Raw genomic sequence first — 14,148 nt, 5'->3', positions numbered from 1 at the left:
AATTCCCAAGTTTAAATTCCATATAAATAGGTGTCATTTTCCAATTTCTATGATTAAGAGTTTAAAAACAACAAATTTTGTATTCAATTCCATTGTTCTTTTTCCTCCGTCTACTAAAATAGTGCTATTCACACACCCATTTTACATACCACAAATTCTTGTTAATTTTAATTATTAATCTTTTTCAATTCATTCGACTCGACAACAGAAAATTGAGAGGGATGTGTGGATAACCTCTATTATATGCAGGTGACTAAGTGACTTTGTTTTGAGAGTTGTTAATTGTTTGGATAAAATGAACTAATTTTGCTTGGTGAGATAGGCTAAAGGCTAGTTTAGCCTTGCTGAAATTATTTTAAAAGCAACTAGGGCTAAAATTGTGCTCGATAAATGAAAAATAAATTTGTCAAAATCATGTGTCAAACAAAAGACAGAAGCAGCTCTGTCAAAATCATGGCCCCAAAAGAGAAAGTAGAAGCAGCTCTACCCTTGCTTTCGAAAACATCATTTTTTTTCTTCACAGCACATCAACCCCAAACTAACCTTAAGTTCCATAGTTTCCTTCATAAGAATTAACACAATTTATGTATGTCCAAAAAGGGGTACAAAATGGGTTGTTTTTGTACAAAATTTAACTAGCAACAAGGGTGGATTAGTATCAAGACATTTCAATCCCCAATGGCACCTAATTAGGGTACCCTGTCAAGAATCAAATTCAAATCGAGCCACTGGAGATTGAGAAACCATTTCGATACCACAAGTTCAAAGCTGAACCACCAAAGCGATCCTATTGGGAGCATAACAAGGATTAAATCGACTCCGTCGCGGGTTTATCATTTTGAACTTATGATTAATGATGAGACGGTATACAAACTCCGTAGTATTGCAGGCTAATGGTGATTAGATTCTATACTTATGATTAATGATGTCAAACTTTCCTCAGGCCTTCTCTTCTGATAAAAAAAAAAAAAAAAAAAAAAAAGACAACAGGCCGACATTGAACATATGAACTTTCTTATCAGGAATCAGTATCACTAAGATTAGTACGAAACAAACGGGGACAAATTGGACACTCACCATTTCTTTCCCTTTTTCTTTCTCTTGTTAGCACTGCCACTGGTGCTGCCACCGCTCTTGGTACCAGGTCCAGATTTGGCAGACGGGCTCTCAGTGGAGGTGCCGGCACCAGAATTTTCAAACATGCCAGTTTGCACTGCATTCTGTAACCACTCGAAGAATTCTTCCTCTGTCATGTTCTCTTCCATATTCGATGTTGGCATACGACCTCCTCTTTGCCCTGAACTTGCTCCCTTTCCGGTATTATGCTTATTAGAGGTCACACTAGTGTTCACATGAAAACTTGGCTTGTGAGTGTTGGCTGGACATCTCATTCCCTGCAACAAAACTTAGCTTCATGCACATCTGCTTTCAATGTGACAATAATTGTGTGTAGGTGTTGAAGCCGGCATGCGTGTTTTTCAAAAGGAAAAAGAATATCCATGATAAACTTATAAGAACAATTCAAACTGAATTACCTGGCAAATATACCACTCGGTAGCATTGTATATCTTACTATCGGCACAAATAAATGCGGATGGAGCATCTAACTGCACATACAACATTATTTAAAAAGGGATAATCTCTCATTAGACACATTTCAGGTACTAATAGACAAAGCCTTTAGTCATACTGATGATAATTCTTTTCATTCTCTAAGGTTCTTTTCTTTCAGTTCCTACTCGCAAACAATGAGCAAACTATCAAGACGCAAAATTCTAAAACAACCTTTCTCCAGCATATATAAATGCACGTACCTTCTGCAACATTCCAAAGAAGAAGGGTTGGGAAGATTGTTCAACCCACCCATCACCATCTTTTGCTTGATGAAAATCTTTGCAATCCTTTCAAAAGAGAAATTCCACAATGAAAACAGCAGCACCAGGTGCAAAAATCTCTAGCAGCATCACACTTTAAGGATGCAAAACCTGTAAACTCTTTGACAGATGCAAACTAATAGAACAACATTAAAAGCTTTAAAGGTAAATGAAAACCTGGCACCATCGTGATTGGGATTTTGATTTCCTGGTGAGCATCCAAACATGCAAATTGCTGCACTTATTGCAGGCGATTCTCCTTGAATCCCCAAATGGGTCCTCGCCATCAGCTTCAGGGTGTGGAAAGCCACGGGGAAAGACACTGTGCCCTCCATTCTAAGAAACATATTGCAATAAAAGCTTAGGTAAGGTGGATAGACAAAAAGACTAAGAACACATAATAAGTGACTTCACTCAGAGCTATATTCAGTAAATGAACAAATAATTCACGGCAATGGTATGTACCCAAAACAACACAAGTTTCTACTAACAATTCCAAAGTTAATCACAAAGTTGAATGATACGACCCCATTGAATTTCGGGAACTGACTGACAGGTTTCACTATCAAGCTTCAACCTCTTGTCACATTCCTCATGGATATGGAAGAAATTAGTCAAAAGATATCATATTATAAAACCAATTACAAGAAAACATACAAATTAGATATATACTACCTTTTGTGAAGCACTTTGAAATCTACAGAAAATGTCCAGCAGTTCCTCTCTCCTTAATTCGTCGTCATATGTTTTTCGCTTCAGGGAATCAAGTAAAATCTAGAAAAGATGGAGCAAAAAGGGCCAACATACAATCAGAATCAGAATCAAAATCAAATAGACCATAGAAAAAATTTCAATGCATATCAAATGATAACCTCATATGCATTTTGAAGTTTCTTGAAAGCTTCAGCAGCTTTTTCATTTCCCATATTTTTATCAGGATGGACCAACATTGCCTGATAAGAAATATAACAAACTTGTTTAAAGAAAAAGAAACATTTTAACAGAGCAGTATAGCATGTCATCCAGGAGCAGTACTTCTATATGTGTAACCGAATCTCTGGAAAGATAAAAGTCATCATTCACCATAGTAAAACAAAGTTAGATCTCAGACTCAATGTTTGGCCATACAAATCTTGAAACTTCCAAGAGAATAACATAGCAAGAAACAAAGAAGTTGGAAAGGATCCCTTTTCATGCCTATTAGAGCAAACAAATAATGGCACTTACCTTTTTCTTGTACTCCCGCTTCAGTAAAGAAACATCTACATTCTCGTACCGAGAAAATCCCAACGCAGAATAGTGATCTGTACAGTTTAACAGCCGGACTACTTCATCTTCAGAGGTTATCTCAGAATCAGTGCCACTGGTTGAAGGTACTCCAGGGCTACGATCAGCAGAAAACCATGGGCCATTTCCGGAGGATGAAGCATGCGCCTGCTCACTGTTAAAGAAGTCTGGTTGACCTGGCATTCCTGATGTTTGCTCAGATGATCCGTTGGGTCTTCTCTGCTGACTTACATTGTTCTTTAGGAAATATATCAGATAATCACTTGAGATAAAAGATAAATTCAGCCCCAAAAGCAAACCCAGCCATCCAACAGATGTCCAAGCACAATAAATGGAATACAAAGTGGCAATTGACAGGGCAATACGCTCATGGCTCAGTGTGAATGCCAAACCTGAATGTTGAAGAATGTCAAACCTCATCAAGCTGTGATGAAGAAATATGCATACTATAAATAGATGATCTGCACTTGTAAGAAGGTAAAATAATCACCTCCTAAGAAGATTATAAATCCTGTTGTCCAAAAGCTTCCATAGAACCACAAGAAAAGAGCACCACAAAAAGAAACCACCAAAATCGAGAGCATGAACCCAATGAAAAGTCCAATCAAAGCAGCAAAGACCTGGGAATTTATTCAATAGGTATGAGAGCATACTAATGCAAAACTTAACAGTTACTCTTAAACTCACCCATCTGCCTCACCCATTGCAAAAAAAAAAAAAAAGTAATTATTCATAAGGTCTGGATGTTCAACAAGTGAGAAATAAACAGAAGGAACCAGGGAGGTTTAAAAGGACAAGGGACTCAAAACAGGGGCATTTTATTGAAAACAAAACAAGTAGAAAAAAATAAGGCCAACTATAATAATAAACATCCCAGCCACAGCAACTATAAATTATAATGAAGTGAGTGTTCAGTAGCGACATAGTAATACTAGGGCTTACCAACACAATCAGAAACTTGAACATCCCGGCCATAGCAACTACTGAGAGAATACTGCACCATATAACTAAAAAGAAGGAAGTTGTCCCCATCCGAACTAAGCTATCAAAGCCCCTTAAGGTGCAATCCAACCAGGCCATTGATAAAAGAAACAATATACTCCCAAACTGCATAAGCCACTTCAAAACGAATGGATATGCCTGCTCAAACTTTGTTTTGACATAATCACGGGCATACAGTCCCTTACTTTTTATGGTAAGAAAGAATGGCTCGTGCCTCTGTAGCCATTCACTAGCCATCTTCAAAAGCGGCAATGCTGATGCCTTCAAGTTTCTAAACAATAGGGTATCTGAAAACTCTAATCGAGCCATCAAAGTTCTCATATGCCATCTATTCAGGGAGGAACCAGATTTTCTTTTTGTGTGTTTTCGGCGTAAGTGGCTCGGAGGTAATGTTCCGTTTTCTTCTCTCCTGCTTGGAGCTTCATTATTCCCATTGTGATCTCCTAAATCACTCCCTAGAGAACTTGACTCCTCTGGACCCTGCCCTGCATCCATACCTTGCTTCTCTTTCCTCAAAGACTTTCCAGACTTTTGTCTGTTTTTATTCTCATCTTCAGGATGATTGGTTTTACTTCCACTGGCTGAAAGAGGACTGCTTGGCTGGTCACCATTTGGCAGTTCTTCTCCAGGAAAAACTTTCACTTCACTTGCCTTCCCATTCCCTTTTGTTTCTCCCAGTGTACACCCTGAATCCGAACCCTTCTTTCTGTGCCTTGATGTCTGCCGATCGACAGCATTCTTCTGTTGATTACCCTTCCGAGCCATAGGGTAAAAGACCTTGACGTACTGAAAATTAAGTCAAGCAAGATGACTTACAATCGATTCAAAGCAGCCATTCCAGAAATACAATCTGAAAATAAACAACACAGTCACAAGGATGCATGTATACTTAAAATCAAAACTTTTTATGAAGTACTTCCGCAAAAATACAACCATCCATAAATCATCGAAAATCATACTAGCATTTGTTTTGATAAATTGATTACCGAACTGAAAATTGCCAATGACAGTCATATATAAGTGAAAATCTAAGGACTTGTATGGTACTCTACTTGAATCCAACTTTTTAAACTCAAAAACAATTTTCAAGTTTTAGGCCTTAAAAACTTGTTTGGTTTGACTATTTTCAAAAACTGAACTCAAGACTAACTCAAGAATATAGTCTATTCTCTAAAAACATAAAAAGTGAGTTTTTAAACTCAAACTCACTCATTTCTTTTCTCTCCCTCTCCCCTCTCACTCCAAATCTATCTCTTTTCTTCTTTCTCTCTTCTCTTTTTTTTTTTTTTTTTAAATTTATTTTTTATTACCTTTTTCGTCTCTCCTTCAATCCGCTCTCTTCATTCTCTCGGTTCTTTCTCTCACTCGTTCCTCTCTATCTCGTTCGATCCCCTCTCTTGTTTCTCTCTTCAATCATCTCTTACTTTCTTTCCTCCTCTCTCCTCTTTCTTCCTCTCCTGCGACCCCCTCTTTTTAGATATCTTTATCTAGTTTAAATCGTAAGATTTAAAAGTTTTAAATTGCAAACCAATCAAGTTTTTTAGTTTTAAAATAAAATTATTTTCAAGAAATGTTTTGAGAAATGATAAAAAATTTCAAATAGGATACCAAACAGGCTCTAAACTTCCCAACTTTACTGATAACAGGCCTTTAGTTAGAGAATTACTAAAGAGTAGACTTAGGAATCGAAAAAGGGTCATGGACCCCATATCAATATTGGGCAACCTGCATAACTTTTGAGGTGTGAAGTACAACAAAAACCCAAGAATTTCAATCTAACAAATAACCAAAACCTCATGCAAAAACAAACTTACATTGTTCATTTCGCAAGAAACAAAATTCTCAGGAAGAAATACATATTACACTGTATTGTTATCAACTTATCACCCACGAATCGATATAAATTTCAATATAAAAGTAAAAATCGCAAAACCCCACTTGAGATTAAAAGCCCCAAATGTCAGAAAAAATGATTAGAACCCAGTTTTAATCATTCAGCATTCCAACACACCGAACAAAAATTCGATGAAAGCAATAAAATTGAGCAGAACCAACATCATAAAATCACAGGAAAATTAGTAATTAACATTGACCGATTGGTGCGGACATACCTGGAGCTCGGAGACACACAGAGGGATCACTGAGAGAAGAAACAGAAACCAGAGAGCATCAAATTTCTCTGTTCGGCGAATTGAGTTGTTCTGGAAATGGAGGAGCTGAGCAATCAGCAATCAGCATGCAATCCCAATGTCACAGTTTTTATTTGGGTCTGCAAGAAAAGGTCAGAGAAGCACTCGTGAAGAAGCTCCGTAGGAGTTTTTCTGTTGAATGGGGTCTGTTTGGCTGACTGGATTTCCTCGTTCCGTCTCCGGATTGGGCTTCGCCGCTGAATAACAACAATTGTCGCTTCGCTGGACTACGCAGGGCTCCGGGTCCCACGTGTCCTTTATCTTCAGATTTTCTTTTTGTCTAAAGCCCAAAAAATAAAAAGCCCATAAAGTTTTCTTTTGGTGTGGTGTGAGCCTAGTAAGCACCTCTAGCTTCTTTTAGCAGAATTTCTTACGAGAAGTGCTTTATGGAAAAGCAATTCCAAACAAACTCTTTTTAACATTTTGTACCGTTTGATTAACGAGGTCTGTTTTTTCAATGGCAGCGGGAAGGGAAATTCTTAATTTTCTCTTAATTTTCACAATAATATACTTTTCATGTGAATATATTTCCAATTGAATGCAAGTTTCTTCAGTAAAGAAGTTTTTTTTTTTTTTTTTTGGAACAAACGATATAATCTACACTAAGGGTGAGATGATTGATTTAACCTCACAATGAGCTAGCAATAATGTGATTCAAATTCACCAAGTGATAAGATGAGCTGCCAGCCGTGTGGCCGGACCGCCCGCTCTCGGCCAACACTCCTTTGATAGGAACGGCGGCCGTCACGGCCACAATCCTCTTTCTACTATCCAGAAACTAGGAATTACATGATAAAAGGCATTTTAAGAGTAATTGATGTGAGCAAAGGAAGTAGCAGATATATTCCAAAGCCAAAAACACAAGATTACAATTTGTACAGCATAAGTCAAATGTTGATAGCTGTTGACAGGCCCCAATCAGGCAAAACATATACAGATAAATAACTTTAGAAATCTATGTACAGAAGAAGTTCATTACATGTAGTTTCACACCTTACTGACAAGAAAAAATTGTGCCCCGAAATGCATGTGCCGAGTACCACAATGGGAGTGTGGAGCTGTTCTTCACAGAGTACATCTCTTTCCACACACGAGTCTTCCGATAAAACACCAATATCTGCTTGTGGGTTGCCAAGAAAACACATTCACCAGTCTGACATATGGGGAAGATGCCTGGGACAAGTCCTTTGATACATCGAAGACTCACCGTATCCACCAAATGCCATTCCTCACTCTCGTACTCTTTCAACACCCAAATTTTCATCCAAGCATCTGAAATCTGGATCACCGACAGGCAACCATCCGACTCCAACAAGTAAAACCTATTTCCAGACACACAAGTCACTTGTTCCGGCAATGACATCTTCCTCCAAACATCATACTCCAAATTGAGCGTGAGAATACAGGAACTACCAGTCAACCAATGTAGTGCACCATTAACAAACACGACTTGGTTCTTATTCATATGGGTGAATTGATCACCGTGAAACGAAACAAACTTCCTCCATTTGTTCGACTCAGAATCAAATATCATACATACAAAAGTTCCATCTGACCTATGACCAAAAGTACGATGATAACCCGCTAAAACAACATTAAACTTCTGAGTAGACAAATTGCAAGCTAATCCCACCAGGGTTGCCTCACCATCAGGATAAAATCGGGTGACATGCCGCTCCCTACTCTTCGGAAGCAACTTGAACTCCCGAGTCATGGGATTACAGAGATAGTAAACATCCTTATCAGGAATGCTAGAGCAACACAACAAGCCATTACAGGAGACTCTGACCTTAACCCTATCCCTCAAGAAATCTAACGAAAATACGGAAACACCCCTCCGATTGTCCACAACAATCAAATCAGATTTCGATCCTAACGAGTCGGAAACCTCAACCAATAGCATAGGGTTCTTGGCAGAAGTTTCATTGTACAATTGAATGAAATACTCATCAGAAACCAATCTGTACCAAAGTTTACAAACAGTTTTGCTCCTGAAAAGAGACTTAATGGGCAGTTTTGAGAGGATTTGGAGGACGACTTCGTCCGGGAAAAAAACACGTCTTTGGGAATCCATTATCAAATTCTAATAAATATGAACAGAATTCAAATTACCCAGATGCCTAAATTACGAAAAGGGTGTGGAAATCGCTTACCAGGTGAAGAATTCGAGATGGGTGTTCGATCGAACGCAGTTTGATGCATCGAGATGAAGTGGGATTTCACTTCTGAGTTTCACAGTTCGCCATTCTTTTACTTTCAAAGAGGAGTTACGAGCAACCGAAACGTAAAGGTTGATAAAAGGTGCATCTTTGATCCTTAATTTGGGGCAAAAAGATGGGGATTGTTTGTAAATTAGGGATTTTGAGAATCGGGAAAGAAAGAATTGATCGAATTTGATTGGATGATGGCCTTTGTGGGCTCCAACCAAGTCGGCCAATGAGAATGGGCCACAGATGTTGAGCACTGAGGAAGTTATCCGAGAAAAAGAGATTCGCGCCAATCGGCGGAATTTTGCAACTAATATATTGTTTAAGTGGTGTTACCGCTAAACGAAAATCAAAGAAAATGATTCCAAAACTTTGAGTTTTAGTGATAAGAATAAAATAAAGGTTAAAATAAATAGTATCAAGATTGATTTTTTAGTGTAAAAATATGAACAGTACCAGAAACTTTTTGTTAAAGTTTCCAATATATAATTGTCATGTGTTTTAAAATTGTTATACGCATCACATCGTGTCACCAGTTGTAAGAGAGTTTCCTTCTAAGTGGATGTTAGCCTGACAGTTACTGATTTTTATTATGATTATTTAAAGCTACACTAATGTATACGAAAAAAATTTAGTGCAAGAAAACATGCATGTTATTCTTGCCAACTGACCTCACCAGCAAGGGAGCTACACACTGTCTATGAGGGTCTCACATGACCCTTCAATCCCTTTAGGCATTCCACTTTTTTTGTTCTTCCCTCTTAGGCCTACACTTTACATGTTACGAGTACCATCGTGATGTCTCGTGTCAATAATACAATGCTTTATGAAAGACACAAGATGCCACAGTAGCACCCGTGACATGTAAGTTGAGCATAACAGCCACGTATTACAATAGCCGGAAAGAAATTTGGTACTACCATGGGGTTACAAGCAGTCAAGCATACAAGACATTAAGGGACGAAGCCAGAGATTTGTGTGAATGGGGGCATCTTCAAACAACAAAGTCATAATTAAAAAGCTCAAGAATTTACTAAACACAATACTTATATATTAATCCAAAAAGTTTTTCATACAACAGTCCCTTACAATATCCCTCGACGCGTTTTCATGTTCTGAAAGCGTTGCATGACAACATCATTACCAATACCATCAAATATCTCTCTCTCTATAAAAATAACCATGTTATCATTCATCCATTGATCTCCCATTCGATTTCTCAATCGATTCTTCAGAATTTTCATGGCCGAAAATGCTCTTTCAACGGTTGCAGTAGCAACTGGAAGAGTTAGTGCTAATGTCACAAGCAAGTAAACCAGCGAATACACCTTGTGTTTTTTACATTGAACCATTTTTTTTGCAAGATCTCCAATCTCTTTTAAACCTGAAAACTCAATGCTAGACCGCATATCCATAATGTAAGTCTCAAGTTGAATCTTAAGTATCACCAGCTCATTCATAGAGAAGTCTTTAGGATAAAACTGGGCAAGACGCAATAGCTTTTGGCTATCAAAAGCAGAGAAGGAGTCGGTTGGACATAAACATGCCAAACAAAGAAGTAACTCAGTGTTGGTCTCATTGAAACGATTATTTAGTTCTTGAAGCTGCCAATCCAAAACAACATAAAATATCCCAACACAATAATGATGCATATTTGTGACTGCTTGTGCTTTTCGTTGCCCTCGCCTTCGAGAAAGAAACATATCATCCATATTAGGCACATCAATATCATGTTTAAGACAAAATTCTGAGACTTCACTAAGTAAAGAATCCCAACCACTTTTCCTCATTATCTCCAACCTTTGCTTACAAACTCCAACCAACTTCATTGCATTTACAATATCCTGATCCTTCCTTTGCAATGCTTGTGACAATTCATTGGTTATTCCTAGTATATCTTTCATCAAGTGTAGATTAAACACAAAATTAAATGATTGCATGGAATCCAATAAATTATTCGCTTCACATCTTTGTTGAGAGCTTACTCCATCATCTGCTATTACTTCAAGTACATCAAATATGGATGAAAACATAGTCATGATACTTACTAAAGTACCAAAGTGTGAACCCCAACGTGTTTCTCCAGCACGTTTCAAAGTAGTTTCTTGATTTTTGCCTTTCCCACTTGTAAACTCACCACTGTTAAGTGCTTCAATAACTGCAATAGATTGATTCTCTCGAAGAAGATCACAACGCTTCGATGAAGCTCCAACAACATTTACCAAAATAGTAACTATACTAAAAAGAGACTCAATTTGGATGTTCTTCTTTGCCACAGCTACAAGAGCTAATTGAAGTTGATGTGCAAAGCAATGAATATAATAGGCACAACCACTGTCTTTCATAATAAGAGCTTTAAGACCATTGAACTCACCTTGCATATTGCTGGCCCCATCGTAACCTTGCCCACGCAACCTAGACATGCTCAATTTATGCCTAGAAAATACCTCATCAATGGTTTCCTTGAGTAAAAGAGCAGCAGTACTAGTAACATGCTCAATGCCAATAAAACGCTCAACGACATGCCCATTCTTGTCCACATAACGCAATACAATAGCCATTTGTTCCTTCGTTGATACGTCGCGAGATTCATCAATCAAAATAGAGAACAACGAAGTGCCAATGTCTTTAATAATAGTCTTGATGGTCTCAGTTGCACAAGCATTTACAATGTCTTTTTGAATATCTGGTGATGTCAATTTGTGATTCTCCGGAGCATTTTTCAAAGTAACGACTTTCACATCCTCATTGTGGTCGGCAAGAAACTGTAGAAGCTCAAGAAAGTTTCCATGGTTGCTTGAATGTTCAGATTCATCATTACCACGAAATGCAAGCCCTTGTCTCAAAAGAAATCGACAACAATCAATTGATGCATTCAACCGAGCTCTATATTGAATTCGAGCTTCATCATGAGTTTTAGAGAAAAAAGATTGGATATGTTGCTTTTGACTCCTTAAAGCTTCAAAATTACTCCATGCTTGATTGTGTGCACTATTGACGCCTCCAATATGAGTTAGAAGTCTTTCTTTCTTCTTCCAGTTAGAAAATCCTTCTCCAACAAAGAAATCACCACCTGCTTGTTCTCCAATGTTTGGTTTAAAAAGGTAGCAACACAGACAAAAGGCAACATCTTTTTCTACACTATATTCCAACCAAGTAGGAAAATCATCAAACCAAGCAGGGTTGAATCGTCTTTGCGTGTCTCCATATTTCTTGTAAGGAAAATTATGGGTTTTAGGTTGTTGAGGACCAGCTAGCACATACGCTCTTCGTACTTGATCTCGAATATTAGGATTGTAATCCAAAATTTGAATTCGCTTACCAGGATCTGATGGAAGATTTGATAAAATAAATTATGTACTATGTTGTCCTTGAGTATCATCATTTTTCTCAATAACTTGGGATGGCGGCACTGATATTTTTTTGAAAAACCTCTCCATGATGTTTTAGTCTGCAAAGTCAATCATATTGATACCAATAACATATAAGGTTCATACGTAATTTGTAGAATTTATAGAATAAAAATCTCAATAAAATTCTTAGACTCTTAGTCCTAGAGTATACTATGCTAATATGCCTAATAACTAATCCATATCCAACCTAACCTAGGCAACAATTCAATTAACCAATATGGCAATACCAATAAGCATACAAATTCTTCAACAAATAAACATTTAATTCAACTAATCATATGAATAAATGTATACCCATATTCATAGAATTCGTAATTTCATAATTTCATTCATCAATAATCATAGAATTCATATCAATAATCAATAACCAATTACCATATGATTCTATATTTCTATACCAATTAAACAAAAATTCGTCTTAAATAATTAATTAGGGTTATGGATTATAGATTTAGGAATTAAAAATTTTACCCTAAATATATATATGTCGGCTAGAGAGTAGCTGGCTGGAGTGGCTGGCTGTTGGCGTGGCTGGGAACATCACCTTGCTCCTGTTCCGTTCCGTTTCAAGATGTTGGGAATTTGGGGAAAGAGAGCAGCACCACGCTGCTCTCTGATTGGCAAGGGAAATAAAAAGGAAACGGGGAGATGGGAATCAGGGAATGGGGGTGGACTGGGGACAAGCGGTCCCCCCTTTAACATACTTTTTTTTTGTTAACATATACGAAACGACGCCGTTTCGTTTTTTTTTTTTTTTGTACCAGGACCAAAACGACGTCGTTTTGGTCTGGATTTAAAAAAAAAAATATAAGAACCAGGTCGGAGCAGAACCAAATCAGTTCAGTGGGGGCTCTGCTGCTGCAAACCCAGCTCAGTTTGAGCAACATGCCAGCGTCAGAAAAATCTCAGTGGGGGCATCCGCCCCCCTAAGCCCATGGTAGCTCCATTCTTGAAGACATTCCCAAGTCTTTGTTACCCGACTGGACTTTGGTATAGTTTCCTGCATCTTCATCTCTGCATAAACCACATGTGTAGCTACAAATCACCTGAACTTTCCTGCATTTTATGATTCAAGACACGCAGTGAATGCTCCTGACAACCAAACAATGACATTAGTGATCATGGTCGAGGACCATTACATATGATAAATTAGGTATAAGCCACGCATAATAAGATAGAATAAATCGGCACAAAATTTAGTGTCGATTCACTAAAAACATATAACATTCTTGCAGTAACGTAGTTATGTGAGAAGAACCTCCAACCAAATAAAAACCGAGTGCTACTAGACTAACTTGATATGTAATACTTTTCACTTGTCTTCACAGATACGATATGAGAGGAAGTAGGAAAAAAATAAAACCCTCGATAGGAAGAGCCATGCATGTTAATTAGCATGTCACCCAATGGAGGAAAAAAGTTTGAAAGAAATGGACCCCATGCTGGTGAAAACCAACACAGGGAGTCTCTAGTGGGATATGAAGGAAATGATGAGATTTGCTTCTACCAAGTTTTCTTCTTACTCACTCACACTCTTCTCTAATAAGTCTGTAGAAGATTAAAAAGCAATTTAGCTTTTCAATTTCCACTTGTGGACACCATCATTTTGTACTACAAGTCTCCACCATCCCTCTGACCCTCCTTATAGCACGTAAAAAACTATGCCAACCAACAATTACTACCAAATTTGCTTGTTCAAATCTAAATGCATCACTTCCTTGGCCAAATTCAATTTCATTTATCATTTTAGTTATGTCAATGTCATGCTCATTTGTTCAACTACTTTTTGTTTAGTTTTTAGCTTTTTTCTTACTTATATTTGCTTGGATGTCACTTAAAAGAAGCGTAATCCTTCTTTTAAATTTACTATTATTAGAGGGAGGAGAAGAGTTCGAAACTATTATAATAATTTAGAGGAGGGGGAGAGTTTTAAACCCGGGATACATAGGTAGAAACACAACACCCTATAAGATATTAGACTACATGCAAAGAAACGTAAATAAACCATAAGGGCGTGTTTGCGTATTTAGAATCATAGTCAAAAGAAGTAAGAGTGATTGAATAGGAGTTTGGAATTGAATTGAGCAAGAAGTAGAATTAAGAATGTTCCTCATACTTTCTGATTATTGATTTCTCTCTTATGCAAGATTGCAAATTAAACTCAAAATGAGTTGTG

General features: G+C 37.5%; 3 protein-coding genes across 5 annotated transcripts; all 3 read right to left on the bottom strand.

Annotated features, from left to right (window-relative positions):
* Window positions 1-539: 539 nt before the first annotated feature.
* On the bottom strand, window positions 540-6,512 carry LOC126596457 (uncharacterized). Of its 3 annotated transcripts, XM_050263046.1 has the most exons (11): window positions 6,275-6,512; window positions 4,104-5,013; window positions 3,652-3,781; window positions 3,102-3,553; window positions 2,747-2,827; window positions 2,550-2,648; window positions 2,052-2,210; window positions 1,815-1,901; window positions 1,536-1,607; window positions 1,078-1,394; window positions 540-953 (listed from the first exon to the last, which is right to left on the bottom strand). In XM_050263046.1, coding segments are annotated over exons 2-11 (2,223 nt in total). In that variant the 5' UTR covers window positions 4,929-5,013; window positions 6,275-6,512; the 3' UTR covers window positions 540-952. The 3 variants fall into 3 exon arrangements, with proteins under 3 accessions (XP_050119003.1, XP_050119001.1, XP_050119002.1); XM_050263044.1 differs by having other exon boundaries at window positions 807-1,394; XM_050263045.1 differs by having other exon boundaries at window positions 807-1,394; window positions 4,104-4,949.
* Window positions 6,513-7,172: 660 nt separating this feature from the next.
* LOC126594739 (F-box protein At5g49610-like) lies at window positions 7,173-8,748 on the bottom strand. Its single transcript, XM_050260997.1, has one exon. It carries the CDS (start codon window positions 8,424-8,426, stop codon window positions 7,347-7,349), a length of 1,080 nt encoding a protein of 359 aa, XP_050116954.1. The 5' UTR covers window positions 8,427-8,748; the 3' UTR covers window positions 7,173-7,346.
* Window positions 8,749-9,548: 800 nt separating this feature from the next.
* Window positions 9,549-11,906, bottom strand: LOC126595236 (uncharacterized; the record flags this gene model as incomplete). The annotated part of the gene is made up of 1 exon (XM_050261602.1): window positions 9,549-11,906. A coding segment is annotated over one exon (2,262 nt), but the record flags the coding sequence as incomplete, so codon positions are not given.
* Window positions 11,907-14,148: the final 2,242 nt, after the last annotated feature.

This window comes from Malus sylvestris, chromosome 13 (genome assembly GCF_916048215.2).
Source record: "Malus sylvestris chromosome 13, drMalSylv7.2, whole genome shotgun sequence".
NCBI classification, from domain to species: Eukaryota; Viridiplantae; Streptophyta; class Magnoliopsida; order Rosales; family Rosaceae; genus Malus; species Malus sylvestris.
Note: the sequence above shows the minus strand (reverse complement) of the source record. Positions and strands in the feature narration are given on the sequence as shown.

Excerpts from the sequence above, each read along its gene's own strand:
- LOC126596457 (XM_050263044.1), bottom strand. The coding sequence starts at position 4,928 with ATGGCTCGGAAGGGTAATCAACAGAAGAATGCTGTCGATCGGCAGACA. Across the intron at positions 3,554-3,651 it reads ATTTATAATCTTCTTAGGAG|GTTTGGCATTCACACTGAGC; the intron begins GTGATTATTTTA and ends TTCAACATTCAG. Across the intron at positions 2,828-3,101 it reads AGCGGGAGTACAAGAAAAAG|GCAATGTTGGTCCATCCTGA; the intron begins GTAAGTGCCATT and ends ATTTCTTATCAG.
- LOC126594739 (XM_050260997.1), bottom strand. The coding sequence starts at position 8,426 with ATGGATTCCCAAAGACGTGTTTTTTTCCCGGACGAAGTCGTCCTCCAA.